A 16,105-nucleotide genomic window follows, 5' to 3' on the forward strand; every position below is an offset into this window, starting at 1 on the left:
TTGGTTCCTGCTAGTGTCCTACTTTGCCATTTTTTGGCAAGATATGTCCAGAGTATGGCTGTCTGATAATCAAGCCTGTTAAAAACCTATGCTATTAAGTAGTGACGATTCAGCTTAAAATAAGGTTGTGCAAAGTCCAAGACAGCAAAAGCTTCTGTATCTCCTACTTCAGTGCAATGTCAAACGGAATATTCTGTCTTAGAAATTCTACCAACTGATCTAATCTTGTCTTGAAACTCTTTCCAGGTTTGCCTACTCAAGTATGCTCTCGCTATCTGATTGCTCTGCCTGCCAAATTTCCAAGCTGAATTCGTCTTCCATTGATAAAGTGAACTTCTGTCTGCTCAGTGCACTCACCCTTCCTTCTTTCACATGTCTCATTGCATTATTATAAATTAGTCGGGTGATTTTTTTCCAGCTGAAGGAACTCTTGCCCTGCAATTCAGATTGAGGTATCTGCGTAATTTCTTCTGCTGTATTTTGAAACTTTCCATCTTTTACTTGTCTAAGTTGAAGGCTGGTAAATAAGGAACCCTTTTTCTCACAAAACATTTTTCCATCGAGATATTTCAGCACAGATTATTATGTGTTATAGACACTTTTGATGCTAAATAATGAGCCCCTATGACTGGACTCTTTTCAGCTGGGGGAGCTGGTGTGAACAGTACTCAGGTGTGAACATTTCCTAGTGCATTTTTCTCATGTTCATCCTTAGCTTTTAGACAGGTCTGAAATGTGCCCCCACTTCTGCTGGGTGTGGGGTTTGAGATGCCCTTGATCAGAGCTGCAGAGTCAGCACTTCATGGGCATGGTTTGCTCATTAGAGCATAGTAATTAGTGAATTTGCAATGTATTTGCATCCAGCCATTTTTGTGAATTATTCTAACTTCTATAGCCAGCAATCAACTGGTTAGGGTGGGATTTTTTTTTTTTTTTACTCAGTGCTTTGAGGGGTCCCTTCACTGAAAAATAATTATACCTGCACTGAAAAACCATGGGACCAACAGGCTCTTGTTTTCAAAAGGCTGAAATAAGACTCTCTTTACTAATGCATTTTCCCTCATTACCAGTTCAAGTTCTCATCCTCAAATTTGAAACTAAGCTTGTTTTCCCTTGAAGGGGAGGAGGGGTGAGAAGAGGGTCTGTCTAATAGTGGAGAGTTCTGCCTTAACTCAGAACCAAAGACTTTTCTTGCAGAAACTCTGAAGTCCAGAATCATCATACACTTACTCTAATCTGCTATTATATTGCTCCTGTCTACAATGTTGGGGAAAAAGTAGGAAAAGTGCATCTGTCCTGACAAACAGTACTGCTTTTGCTTGTGAGTAGATGACACTGGAGAAATAAGCTCCTTCGAGCATTACAGTGAGCACCTTTTTAGAAAAGACAAGCATAGCCCGTGGCCAAGACCTACTTCAGCTATTAGTGGATATGTAACAGCCGAGAGCGTTGCCAACATAATCATTGTGCTGCCAGTTTTTAGCTTGCCCTGAGTTGTTGAGAATTAAATGCGTTTTCAATCAAATTATGTTCCGTGGTGCTCCCTTCGTTTGAAAGGAAGAGAAGTTACTTAAGGGATGTGCTGCTGTGTCTGCTGGAAACACTGAACAAGCATCACCCAGGCCATTAATAGAGCTAAAGCCTTATGTGCTCAGGGAATTTTGAAAGAGATCAGATTAATTTGCTAAAGGTGGAAAGGCTCTGGCTACTTTAATCTGTCTTCATTTGAGCAATTTAAATGAAGAGGGCAGTTTCCTGTCTCTACTCCAAGGTCCTTCCGTCTCAGAGAGAGCCACAGGCTCCTGAAGAAGGAGGTTCACAGCAGGAGCTGATGTCTGTGTTTGGTGTTGCTCAGGGGAGGTTGCTTTGATTTTGCTCCTAATTTGTGCACCTTTAGATTCTTAGAGTTGGATTCACTCACACAGACCAGAGAAGTGGATGTCCCATCCCTGGAAGTGTTTAAGGACAGGTTGGATGGAACTCTGTGCAACCTTGTCTAGTGCAAGGTGTCCCTGTCCATGGGGTTAGAACTGGATGATCTTCAAGATCCCTTCCAGCCCAAACCATTCTACAGTTACATCAATAATCCTTGACCATAGGCTGTAATAGGTCTATTTTTTTCCCTGAATACATCCATAGGGGGATAAAAAGGCCTTGAAAGGATGTAGTTTTAAGGCTGCTTTGTTCAAGTGCTCCCATTTACAGGAGAGGTTTCTTTCCTCTGAATGTATGAGACATACAAGTTGCAACAAAGGTTTGCACATTTTTCATCTCATCTTAGGAAGATGGAGGATGTTTTTCTAATTATCTGAGCAATCCACTAATGTCCTTATGTATTATTACTTGTCTCTAACTCTGGGATAAATATGATTTCCTAACAAAATGTGTACTTGAAAGGTAGGAGTTCCCTATGGCTAAGAGGTAGGTCATAAGTGTTTTTGAAAAGCCAGCTACAACCACTTGTGGATCTTCCAGCTGCCAGGCTTTATCCAGTCTTGGGTGCTGGTGTTTCTTGGGGGATAACTTTCCAGATGTACAGATCAAAATTCAAAAGTTTCAAAATTCCTTATTTTAAAATCTAACTTGCATCAAGATTTTTCCTTTGCTGTTTTTTTTTTTCCCCACTTGTTTTAGATGACGTGCTCTTGCACTCCAGGCTGGAGTTTGCTTAGACTGGAAGCATATGTAGTTCCATGAATAAATTTTCAAGCTTATTAACTAGATTACAGATCCAGAAAGTATTGACTATAAAAGAGAAGTAAATGGATGTTTTTGGGTTTCGCTGGGGCGTTAAGCCACCAATCTGTCAGACTTCTGCCCTGCTCAATTGCAGTGGGCACAGTCAAGTGGATGAACATTAAAATGGAACTTTCCTAGTTCTTTTGATGCCTCGCTGTTTGGAGGCTCAGTGATGTGATCATTTAGTTTCTGTGGTCATACCGATTTGTTAATGTCAGGACAAATTGCTTTTTACTAATCATAGAATCATTTAGATTGGAAAAGACCTTCAAGATTGAGTCCAACATTTGACTGATCACCACCTTGTCAACTAGACCATAATGTGTTGATTTTTATTTTTTTTTTAAATCAACCTGACATGGACAATAAAGTCTCACTCTTGCAAGGCCTTGAACGTTTGAGTTTTTTTAATCTTGTGACTGTAAACGTACCAGGAAGGACTGATACTCCAAAAAGATGGGCTTGGTGGTAGAAATCCATATTCTGGGGCAGTCTTAAGTAGCCTTGGTGTCTTAAGCCATGGTGTCATGATGTGTGCTGTGTGACCTGAAAGGATAAACTTCAACAAGTGGGGTATTGGATTTTCTGCTACTGAATCACTGGTGTGCTGGTGCTGCGTGTGACAGGCTGACTTGACAGCTGTTAAAGACATCACCACCTACTGTTAAGGGCTGGTTGAGAGATTACTTTGCAGAAAGCAGCTTGACATCTGAGGAGCATCAAGGATGTGTTATCCCACCGTTGCACATCTGTCTGTAGGTGTCTGGCACAGCTCTGTGCTCACAGATCTGCCTTGTTCAGACCCAGCACTGTCAGACCCACTCCTCAGAAATGCCAAGGGCATATAATCCTTGGGAAGATGAGTGGTAGGTGCAGGGGGGTTGGACTAGATGACCTTTAAAGGTCCCTTCCTACCCAATCTGTTCTCTGATTCTATAAAACACTTCTTAAATAGGAACCAAGTTGAAAGCACCCAAAGATTGATTTGTAATGAGTGTGAAATGCTAACTTTATCGTGAGAAACTACCTTGTAAAATAGAACTTAATAAAACAGCAAGTATCATTCTAAGAAATACAATTTCTTAGATTAAATCTGTAAATGTTTCCTTATGTGTTTTTCACCTGTTCTTTAAAGCAAGCAATTGCCTTTCAGTTTTCCAAATGGCACCTGAGGAATGTAATATGGAACTGTAAAATTAAATTGTTAATATAGTGTATGTTTGGTATGTGTGTCAGGTAAGAGTCCTATTTTCAGCTTATACTGAGCTCTTAATTAACTGATGAGCTTAAGCAGCTGAGATACAGTAATAGTGCATTTAGTTAATTGGCTAATGTGAAACTTTATCCCTGCCAATAACTGTGACACTGGAATAAATTCAAGACGTGGTGTTAGATCCTTTAACTAAGCTAATTTAATTATTGGTCATTGCAAAAACAGTTACCAACTTGGAGGCTTTTTTTATTCGTTCCCTTCTGGAATTTGTGACTGCTGTGCATGGCAGAAGTGACATGGCCAGCAGTGCCATGTTCACCCAAGTAGTCCTTGGGAGCCTGAAATTGGCCATCTGCCTCATGCATTACACCTTGTATTACACAGACCTTGTTGAGTTTCAGAATTTTGTGGAAGGGTTTAATTCAACCAAGCCTGATGCAAATTATCACTGTGCTGAGATGGGATCTGAGAATTGTGCTGACTTCTGCAGCTCCTCCGAAGCAATTTTACTTTAGGGGAAAACCTAAGATGGAGAGGGATGTTTTACAAGAGCATGTAGTGATAGAAGGGGTAATGGCTTCAAACTGAGAGTAGGGCTAGATTGGATATTAGGAAGAAATTCTTCCCTGTGAGGGTGGTGAGGCCCTGGCTTAAGTTCCCCAGAGAAGCTGTAGCTGCCCTGTCCCTGGAAGTGTTAAAAGAACAGGTTGGATGGGGCTTGGAGCAACCTGGCCTAGTGGAAGGTATCTCTGCCCAGGGCAGGGGGGTTGGAACAAGATGATCTTTAAGGTCCCTTTCCAACCCAAACCATTCTGTGATTCTTATGAAATCTGGGTTTACTTGTCGTAATAAAGTAAATCCCCTGGTGGCATCATCCAGAAGGTCTTCAGAAGGTTCAGCATCATGTGTACACACATTGAACATGGACCTGCTCAGGGTGTGCCTGCTGGCTTTCAGCGTGGTCACACCTCATCAGGGTGGAGTGGGCTGCATTATTAAAAAAAATTATCAGTCTAATATTTTATGTAATTCTGGCAGCACGAAAGATAGGGCTGCCTTTCATTGTTTGTTCGATTGGGGGTTTTTCCCCGTGAAAATTTTGCTAGTGTTGGAAATACTCATGGTGTGTTAAACACAACCCAGATGTACAGCAGATGTCTCTGTCTGTCACCAACTCGGAGGATTTGTGGTGGCCTTGTGTGGTCGGGCTGTGGCTGCTTGACAGAGGCCAGCACTGCCCACACTGCTCCCATGGCTTAGGCCAGCATAAAAGCAAAGCTTTGTTTTAAACCCTGCTGAGCCAGACCCTAATTTGGGCCTTGCTCAAAGCATGCAGAGCTCAGCTGTCAGTGTGTGGGGAAGCACTTGCAATTTTAAGTTTTTTGATGCTGTCCCTTTTCCCTGAAGGTGTTGAAGAAACAACTGGACGTGGCACTCGGTGCTCTGGTCTCGTTGACAAGGTGATGATCGGTCAAAGGTTGGACTCCATGGTCTTGGAGCTCTTTTCCAGCCTAAATCATTCTGTGTTTCTGTGATGTCAGCCCCCAGTAAACTCTCACAGAGCAGCAGGCAGGTGCCCACATCACGGCAATGCACCAGCACAAGGTTGTCCAGTCAGAGGAACTCACCTTTTACGCTTTTATCTGATGTGTCTAAAGTTTCCCTGTTAACTGAATCAAGGGGAAGGTACAAAAGGGTTTTAGTACTTAAGAGTGAAGTTGCTGAGTTACATTCTTCCTCATCATGAGATACAGAAATCACTGGGGTGTTTTTTTTTTCTTTTAGGTAATGTCTGTGCAGCTTCCTACTGTATTCTTACAGCTCTGCTGTGCTCTATAGTGCATTTGTTTTGCATGTGCTGCCTTGGTGCCAAGCCCTCAGCTGCAATTGAGTTTTAGCTTAAGCTATGCTTTGCAGAAGTCAAAAGAAGCATGTACTTTATGCAGCCTATCTCAACTAGAGTATTTTTCATGTTGCTGACAGCTTCCTTAATGGTTCTTGTCATAGGTTTTAAAAAAGATAGTCTAGTTGTGCACTGTAGATGATAACAGATTAAAGGTCTTGGTGCTTGCACACTGTGATTTGGGAATGGGTAAATCTTCATCCTGTTCTGTATCCAGCTGAAAACATTCATCTGCCAAAGACAGGAACAGTTTAAATTCCAGTGTAAACAGTGCTGACATGTAATTGTGTTGATAATGTCTGTCCCTCAAAGCTATTTCGCCACAGTACTGCTGGACCTTCCCTGTGAGGCTGAAGCTGACACTGGGCAGCCAAACAGCTACTGCTGTTTTTCCTACTGTGTGGAAGGAGAATTTGTGGCTCTAGGATTCCTATGATGGGATATAATAGAGACAGATGGGCATCATCTGTCCTTTGCCCTACCTGGCAGTGTTCTTTCTTCATCTCTGATCACCCCTTGACCAAGGCAGTAGGATGTGGTGACTCCACAAAGGTGTCTGATGCTCAGGCATTTTTCTCTGTCCAGAGAAGAGGTGTTGTATCAGAACCTTAACTGAGATGATCGAGAACTCCTCTGCCTGTGCTTCCAGCAGGAAGCTGAGTGGGCAGCCAGGGCTCAGGAGCAACCACAGAGCTTTTGTAAACTGTTAATCATAGAATGGTTTGGGTTGGAAGGGACCTTAAAGCTCATCTCGTTCCACCCCCTGCCACGGGCAGGGACACTTTGCACTAGACCAGGTTGCTCCAAGCCCCGTCCAACCTGGCCTTGAACATTTCCAGGGATGGGGCAGCCACAGCTTCTCTGGGCAACCTGTGCCAGGGCCTCGCCACCCTCACAATAATTTTTTCTGTATATACAACCTCAGTGTCTCCTCTTTCAGTTTGAACCTATTATACCTGGTCTTGACACTACAGTTCCTGATGGAAAGTCCCTCTCTGGCTTCCTTTCTATAATAAAGCCTTAGAATCAACTCTGGGAAATAGTGCTGAGCTTTTGGTGGGAGACCAATGCAAAAATTTTTCTTTGAAAAGTACTCTTTGGAGTGTTGAGGCAAATAACAACATGCAACTTCACAGGGGCTTTGTTTGCATTATTGCTCTATCCAACACCGCTTACCCCAAGTGTTTGTAACCAGTGCTTTGCTGTCCTGCTCTTGCAGAGGAATTGTCCTCATAAAACCTTCACAAACAGACTGGAGGCTGAAGTTCACCTCTTGCCAGCTGGCTCTGGGCTGTGAATGCACCTCACATTAGACAAAATACACTGACCTGGTTTCAATTTCTGTGGGAGGCGACCTGTGTTGTTGCAGCATATCCCAGTGCAAAGCAGACTGTTGGTCATCTGAACAGATCCTGCATGTGTTGGGATGAGGTGTGGGATGTTTGGATCTGGAATACCATCGGGGGAGAAGATTTCAAAAGCTGAAGCTTTTATTTCTTGCTGCAACACTTCTGGCTTCTTTGAAAAGTGAGGGGCGATGAGTGATGAGCTGCCTGGAAATACCAAGCTCTCTTGATTTCTTCTGCAGTTGCTGTTGAAAATGATGGGAGAAATGGAAAATACGGTGTCATAGCTGGTAATTAGAGACAATTTTTCTCTTTGTCCAGCACATTCATACACCCTTATTCATACATCATCTCATGTGTTTTATATCTCATGCTGTGAAGCCTCTGGATTGAGTTGGTGAAGATTTAGTGCTTCATGTAGGCAGAGAGGCAGGGAAGTGTCGTGCCTGTACGACTTGTCCAGAGCTGCCTGGAATTACCAGAGTAACTTGCATTTTACTTGCTACAGTTTCTTCTGTTCAATTAAATCATTTTGGAGGAAGGTGTTGGGTAAGAGTTGAGGACAGACTGGAGAAACAGGGAAGGTGCATTCCCTGCTCCTGCTTTGAGACACAGCGCTCTTTGCCTGGTTGGCTTTGAATGCCGGGGTGGCACAAGTGATTAATGACCCCCCTCTTTGGACCCCAGAGGGGCCACATACATCATTTAACACCAGCACATGGCATGTCTGGCAGGTGGCTCACGTGGGAGCACAAGCTTGACTTTAAGTGATGGTGGTCAACCTTCATAACGTGGCTTTGAGTCTGTAGCCTGGTGTTTTATTATGCAACTGCTTAAAGATATAACTTGAATTTCTATCAGGAGATGTAGTTTTTCTCATAGTGTTCATTTTTTCCTTTCATGAAGGAGATTAAAACTTGTCTTACTTTCAAGCGTTGTCTTTATATCTGTCTGTCTATCTACACACAGCATTTGGAAAGCTCACACAGGGGCTCTAGAAATGTTACACTGCTCTGAAGGCTCTCAGCACTGCAGTAATAGGTGTTGCTTTTGTATATATAAAATCTGGGTGCTCCTTTATTTTCTCATTAGGAAAACCTAATTGTCCAGTGAATTATTTCATTTGTAAATCTTTAACACTGTCCAGTGTCACTTCCTTTCCAAAATACTGTTATTATCTTGCAAAAACATAACCACCTTAAGAAATAAAAATGCTGAAAACTAGCAATAACAGAAAAGATTCTGCCATTTTCCTGTTGTTGGGTAAGCCTGTGCTACTTAGTGTAATTTAAATTGTGTAAGCCTATGCTACTTAATGTAATTCAAATTGTTTGCTGCTTAGATGCAATACATTTTCCCTTGCCCCCTCCCTGGTTTCCTTGGTTTTCTGCACCTCTCCTTTGTACTGACTCTTCCAAGCACTATTGTAATTCAGTTACTGGAAGGATTACACTAGAGAATGATGCAAAGAAAATGTTAGGATGAACTGTGTCTAGATATTGATACCAAATTACAAGATACCTTATGAGGAAATTGGAACCAAATAGATCTGAAATGCAACTCATTTGATTTAAGTAGAATACTACTCACTGATTGTGGGGAGGGAAGCCCTTGGGACTATTACTAAAAGAAACTTTATGGGTAGTGAACTGTTATTTGCATTTAATTTGTCTTAGAAAAGTACTTTGTTAGCAACTGATCCTCAACAGGGAAGCAATCGTGTAAAGAAAATATTTTTTATCATTAGTTCAATTTGTAAAACATTTAGTTTGCTTCTCTTGACTGGCTTCAAGTCATTACCCATCACTGTTTCTCTGTTTCTCTGACTGTGTCTCCCTGGGAGGATTTTGCTTTCCCTGTTGAAGCTGTGAGTGTTTACAGTTTAACAAACCAAACAGGGCATGTGTGCCACGTTCTCCTCACTGGCCTCAGCCTCTGCAGGCCTTGGTCCGTGTTCTTTCTTTGATGACTTATCATTTCTGTCCTCCTCCCATGAAGCCTGACCATCCTCAAATCCCAACATTTCCACTGAGAACAGTTTCTGAACATTCAGATAGACTGTTGTGGTGATTTTTTTATCCTTCCTTAGCACTTCTGTTGGGCACTCCTGCTCCTTTCCTCACAGTTCATTCCAAATCCTTGTCATCTCTCCACACTTAAACAGTTGTCTTTATCTCTTAGATATTTTCTTAATCAAAATGAAATTAAAAAAGAAAGTATTGTCATATATTGCCAGATTTTCCTAATACTGATGTAATTTCAACATTTTGATCTTTGAATACTTGCCTCTATCTGCTCATAGCTCGTGCTCTGCTGGTTGAGGGTCTCTCTGTGCTGGTCCAGTGCTTGTTCCTGATTGTGTGTCTGTCTTCCCACACATCTGTGTGGAAGCACAGGCACTCAGTCAGAGGTGGATACCTGGAGATCAACAGCTTTGGGCCTCCAGTCCAGTCCAGATGTCTCCTTCTGGGGACTGCACTGCCAGGTTCTCCATGCCCTGGGTGTGTTCTGTGTGCACGGAAACTTTTCCAACAGATGCTTTGACCAAACTGGGACAGTTTCCCCCGACTTACAAGAGCAGTAAAAGACTAATGGTACAAGCAACATATGCTTCTGTTTTGAGGGAAAAGGAAGAAATTCACTGTGGAGCACTTGCATGGATTTAACATGCCAAATTTTATTCCTAATGTTATTTTTAGAAATAGGTGAAAGATGCTCCAAGAAATGGGGTGGGAGGGAAAAGCTCATGTAAGACTGACTGACAGCAAAGGGGATGTTTCCCCAAATGCTTCAGGTTTTAGCTCAGTTGTTAGAGATAACTCTGGGCTTTATCAGGGGAACACATCTTGTGGGGTGTCTTACAGGATTACCTGTCTGATCCATAACGGGGAAGGAGGAAGATCTGGTTCGCACTTGAAGCAAAGGTCCACCTGCCCTTCTCCAGAGGCTCTAAACTGTCTGATGGCTCATTCAGCTTGTTGCATTTGTGGTATTTGATTTGACAGAAAGCCCTTTGAGGCAGAAATGTTATCCAATTTGATTATCGAGTGCTATAGTTCATGGGTATATAAGCTAGGAATTATGAAAGCTTTAGCTGGATATTGGCTTTTAGTATGAGACTCTTGTGTTACCAGCTGCTCCTGCTCATCTGGCCCACTCTGGAGGAGGTGACAGTACTGTGATCCACAGTGAGAGCGACATAACAAACACACCAGCTGTTAAAGAAGTAGTTCTACATAGACATTTTTTGACATTCTGTTAAGAAACTGATTTAAATATCCAGATTTATTTGCATAAGCTCACTCAAAAGAAGCATAGATAACCTTACTGATTCCATTGCTTTGATGGGAAGCTGTAGAGAAGGGAAATAAATCTTCACAAATCAGGTTATAGAACAGTCTGCAAGGACTGGAGAAATATGTCTTTCCTTCTGAAAAAAAAGACTTTGTAGTTTGCTAGGAGCTTAGTGGGGCAAACAGTAGTAGCTATGTCGAGGATCCTGGGGTGGTACTCTACCTGTGTAGTAGAAACATTATATGCTGCTAAATCCTATAGATAGGACAGAAACAGCCTGTGGCTTGTCTGCTGCTGTTCTTAGGTTAGTTTGAGGTATTAAACAGGTTCACAGAATCATTTAGGTTGGAAAAGACCTCCAAGACCGAGTCCAGTCTTTGACTGATCCCCACCTTGTTAGCTAGACATTGGAACTGCCCACGGAGATGGTGGTCAGACCAAAGCACTGAGTGCCATGCCCAGTTGTTTCTTAAACACCTCCAGGGATGGTGATTTCACCACCTCCCTGGGCAGTCCCAATGTCTAGTTAACAAGGTGGAGTTCAGTCAAAGGTTAGACTCGATGATCTTGGAGGTGTTGGATTCTGTGAACTTCTTACCCCTCTTTGGAATGCACTACACCACTTGTGAGCTATTGAAGCAAGAACAACCTAACTTATTTTGGACTGTCACTAATGTGCTGATCTTTTTAAAAAGTAGACTCTTAATGGTTTTCGTATTCCCTTCTAAATAAATCTCTTGCCAAAAATATCAACCACTGCCATCCATTGAGACGACGAATTTCAGTATTGCCTCTGAGGGAACGTGCCTTCTTGGCATTTATAAAACAATTCCTGTTTTCAAGCAGCATATTAATAATTTCTTACTTATGTTGAAGTGGTGTAAGATGAAAAATTAATGTGGATGTTACTTTCTCTTCCAGATCTTGCAAGCTGGTTGTGCCTCTGATGTGTATGGTCTTAAATGAAGCCTGTGTTTTCTTTTGAGCTCTAGTTTGCTTCCAAAGTGAGGGATAGAAAACTGACACTGTAAATACTTGAGAAAGTGTTTCAGACTGTTGATGTTTGTTTCTTTATCAGCCTTATTACAGAAAGAGGGAAAGTCCTTTGATGTGGTCCAAAACTTTGTAGAAATTCATGTAGTGATGTTCTGCTGTAGTGACCAAGGCATGGAGTGGAAAGTGAAATATTTGGGCCTTTTTACACATTAGGGCTTTTTATATGTCTTGAGTGTCTCATATCCCTTCTGCTCCATCTATCCACACATTTGGATAGAGATTAATATTTCTCCAGGAGAGGCATAAAGATTTTTTGGGGATTCTTGAAGCACTTCTAATAAATTATAAACACGCTAAAGACTTTCTTAAATACTGGCTTGTGATGAAGCCAAGTTGTGTTTCAAGGCTTAGTACTGGGATGGATGGCTTGTTAGAGCGAATTTGGCTTTTGAGGCATTTGTAGAGTCATTTTCTTCCATCACCTTTCTTTCCAACTTGAAAAAATAGAATTTATCTCTGGGTTTATCATCACTGCTGTCTATGTAGGAAGGATCATGTCTCGAGGGAGAAGTTATTTGAGATTGCTAAGATTTCTGTCTCTTTAGTCTCTCCCCTGCTATTCTTGTCTAGTGAAGAGCAATAAATGCAGATGCTGTCTTGGGCAAAGGGGGAAGCAGGGAAAGAAATAGCCTGTTGGATTTTCCTCCATGGTGCTGGATAACAGGCAGGCAGGGCTGGGTACAGGCAACGCCGCCGTGACTGCGCGAAGTGCCTTTAACCTGCTTCCATAATTAATGTTCGGGGAGAAGGAAAGGGCCCTGTGGAATAAATTAACATTCATTGAATGTACGTGCAAACAGATGTTAGCTGAAGTTGAATGGAAAAAAAGATGCCCACTGACCCAAATTTCTAACAGTGTCCTGTTCTGTCTGTCTGAAATGTTCATGCTCTGACTGCTAAGCCTTAATAAGGAAACAATTTCTTGTTCAAGTGTTTTCCCACATATGTTTTTGCAATTTCATAATATACTGTTTAATGCATGCAGGGCTGCCTCCTTCACCATTGTTTTAGGCTGCCCCATCATCATCTCCCAGCTTGTGTGTGCTCAGCTGAGACTTGGACTGGGAACAGCCAGGCTTTGCCAGGAAACTTGGTGTTTTGTAAACACTTGGGTTTGCTGTTCTGAAATCTGTTAAATGGTCAGCACTTCTTTGAAAAGCAAATGGATGGAAGCAATCTCATGGAAGCAATCCCATGGAAACAAAGAGCAATAAATGTTTGTGGTCACTTGAAAGGATTCAGAAGTTTATTATTGTTAGTTTCTGCATGGGATACAGAATAACAGCTGGAGTCAGTATATGTGTGCCATGTGATTGTCATTTGTTACTTTTAATTGTCATCTGACTTTGTTTCCATGCAAATATCTCCTCCAGAGGAGACCACCAAGTTGTTTTGAGGGATGGAGCACCTCTCCTATGAGGAGAAGCTGAGAGAATTGCTATTGATCAGCCAGGAGAAGAGAAGGCTCTGGGGTGACCTAGTTATGGTCTTCCAGTACCTGAAGAGAGCCTGCAAGAAAGATGAAGAGAGACTTTGGACAAGGGCCTGGAGTGACAGGACAAGGAGGGATGGCTTCAGACTGAGAGTAGGTTTGGATTGAATATTAGACAAAAAATATTCCCTATGAGGGTGGTGAGGCCCTGGCACAGGTTGCCCAGAGAAGTTGTGGCTGCCCCATCCCTGGAAGTGTTCAAGGCCAGGTTGAACAGGGCTTGGAGCAACCTGGTCTAGTGGAAGGTGTCCCTGCCCATGGTAGGGGGTGGAATGAGATGAGCTTTAAGGTAAGTCCCTTCCAACCCAGGCCGTTCTATGATTCTACTATGATTTTTTTTAATCCAGAGAAGGCTCATGCCTTTGCATAGTTGGCAATGTCACCTTACCATCAGGAATTCTTTTTAAAATCCTATTTTCAGTGACTTACACCTCAGGTTCATAAGCGTGTCTGTCATTTTGAGTTACAAAGTAGATAATTCTATGGTCATATGGAGTCAGATTGTTTAAGGGTGTGTGGCTGAACCTCGTATGTGTAGGTTTTAGTCTCCTTAAAGCTTGTGTGAAGTTGGAATGTCTTGCTACAACACCAGGCACTGATGGTCAACCCTGAGACCCAGTGCTTGGTGTTGAGGGCTGTTCTGAGAACAGCTGAGTGCCTCTGTGCCAAAAAAAAAAAAATCAAGGAAGGAGAGGCAATATTTGAATTAAATACTATGTTTGCAAAATGTTACAGCCTAACTGAACTCAGTATTTCTGATATATTGATTTTTATGTCCCTCACCCCCCCACACACTCTTGACCGTAAATATGATTTGTAGTTAACTGTAGAGATAGAGCCTACGTCTCGATTAAGGACTATGAAAAATATTTGGACATTACACTGTTCTTCCATTGAAAACCAGATAGAGTAAGATTGAGGACAGATATGAGGGTTTTTGTCAGCTGTTGTCAGCTTTCTCCCAGAAAAATAAGAAGGTCTGGAGACAGGAAATATTTCTTATTATCTCTAAAGATGTGCATGGTATACAGAATACTAAATTTAAACCCTTGTTTGTCCTGGTGCTCTCCCAGCCATGCAGACTATCCAGGAGCACCTGATCAGCAGCAGCTTTGCTCTGCAGGCTTTGATATCATGGCAGCTGTGGTGCCTTGTTCCTTAAGAGATAATTTGGCCTTGGTAACGTGGATGTGGGATGACAGGCAGAATCTCTTCATCCTGCCCTGGCCTGATGGCAGCTGGGGTTCCTCTGCTCTCTTGGGGCAGCAGTGGCTCTTCATGGAGAGCATCAAGTTGATTCTCCAGTATCCTCTTGCAGGGATACTTAATTGACTTCAGCCCTGTGCAGCTTTCCTGTGTTTCAGGAGCATTTAGTAACCATCACCCAGTTTCTGTGCCCTGTGCCATGGAGGGGGCTGCTTGTTTTCAGCTGCAAACACCCCCAAATTTAGTTTTAACTGTTGAAGGACAATTCATTTCCTCTGGAGAAGTTTAAACTGTGTATTCAAGGCTTTGTGGTATTGAGCCGTGGTGAGAACTGTGTTTGTGGTTTGTCACTGCTCTCCTCCCCATACTGTCCTCAAAAGGGGGCTTGGAAATGGAGGAAGGGGATGGAAAAGGAAATGGAGTTTTAACTCTTGCAGGGAGAAATTATTCCCAGTGTGCACTGAAGTTTGCTCTTTTCTTTTTCCTTTTCTTTTCAACAGAAGTTGAAATAATCCTTTACTCACTCACACAAATGAAAGAGAATGGTTTGGAACAGACTTGGCAGTGCTGGAATTTAAAGTGAGCAGAGGGTCTTAATCTACCAACTTTATACCTATGTGATTTTCTTAACTGGGTATTACATAAAAATAGCTGTAGGTAAAATGAAATAACAAATGCTTTTGTGTTTATTGTGAATGAGGTAACCACTTTTTAAAACTTGATGGATTCCTGGATTTCCAGATGAAATCAGCAAGCAGGATGTAGCTCCTCCATTTTTCCAAGAGGTCAAACCAACTCTGAGTTTAGGGAAAGGGAGGTGATGCCTCGGTGGAGGTGGACAAAAAGAGTTCGGATTGCCAGGAAGTCAACTTTAGCTCTGTAGAACCTAAACAGAACAACCAAAGGGCACTTCAGTAATTTCGTGCTGTTATTTTTATTAATTTCCCTTCCTCTTTCTCCCCCACAGTTGCTCTCGGTCGTAACCAGCCCTTGAAGAAAGAGAAGCCGAAATGGAAAAGCGACTACCCCATGACAGACGGACAGTTGCGCAGTAAGAGGGATGAGTTTTGGGACACAGCACCAGCTTTCGAAGGCCGCAAGGAGATTTGGGATGCCCTCAAGGCTGCTGCGCACGCTTTCGAGAGCAATGATCACGAACTGGCACAAGCAATCATTGATGGTGCAAACATAACACTACCACATGGTAGGTTTGGCTGACGTGGATGTGGCCTCTGAGAACGGTAACAGTAGGTTAAGACAAATATGTTTTTAACCTGACAAATCGGTTGAGACGTGGACGCAATAGCTTAAAATACCAATATTTTAGTATGTATGTCTTCCTATTTATAGTTTCAGGGCAAAATCATATTAGTGTGTAAAAGGACCAAGAAAATCTGCCTTTCTGTGTTTACTTCAATTTGAGTGTATGATCTGGTGCATGCGATAATGCAGTTTGTGTCTGATCTTTACAGGCAGCACTTGGGACTTTCTCTAATCTTTTGAAACACCTGGATGCTCGAAGGCACAATTTTCTTACCTTTTTTTTCAGCTTCCCTTCGTAAGGAAATAGATTTTTTTTCCCCCCACTCCTGATTTTATGGGTTTCTTTGGCATTTGAACTATTGGGGTTTTTTAAAGTTTCTGTTCTGAAGAGTATGAAAAGTTTTCCCAAAAACTTGGCAATCTGCTGTTAGATCTTGTGTGAGATAAACTGTAAGCACTTGTTTTGGGTGCTTTCCCCCTTTGCTCTATTGTTTGGAATTCTGGTGGGGTTTTTTTCAAGCTATATTCTGCCTCACTCCACCTATCTGAAATGAATCATAATTCCCTTTATTCCTAACAGAAATACAGTTCAA

At 42.2% G+C, this 16,105-nt stretch overlaps 1 protein-coding gene across 5 annotated transcripts in view; it reads left to right on the forward strand.

Moving 5' to 3' along the window:
• The window catches only part of UBTD2 (ubiquitin domain containing 2), a 51,548-nt gene that overhangs the window by 11,797 nt on the left and 23,646 nt on the right, over positions 1–16,105 (forward strand). Inside the window, exons 1-3 of one of the 5 annotated variants that reach the window (XM_064671748.1) lie at positions 5,560–5,638; positions 12,925–13,140; positions 15,217–15,453. In XM_064671748.1, coding sequence (XP_064527818.1) covers positions 12,951–13,140; positions 15,217–15,453 — 427 coding nt within the window. In that variant the 5' untranslated portion in view covers positions 5,560–5,638; positions 12,925–12,950. Of the gene's footprint in view, positions 1–5,490; positions 5,639–12,924; positions 13,141–14,749; positions 14,829–15,216; positions 15,454–16,105 lie in introns of those variants that run through there. The other 4 variants (XM_064671752.1, XM_064671750.1, XM_064671753.1 and 1 more) reach the window with 4 other exon arrangements.

This window comes from Pseudopipra pipra, chromosome 15 (assembly GCF_036250125.1).
Source record: "Pseudopipra pipra isolate bDixPip1 chromosome 15, bDixPip1.hap1, whole genome shotgun sequence".
Taxonomy (NCBI): domain Eukaryota; kingdom Metazoa; phylum Chordata; class Aves; order Passeriformes; family Pipridae; genus Pseudopipra; species Pseudopipra pipra.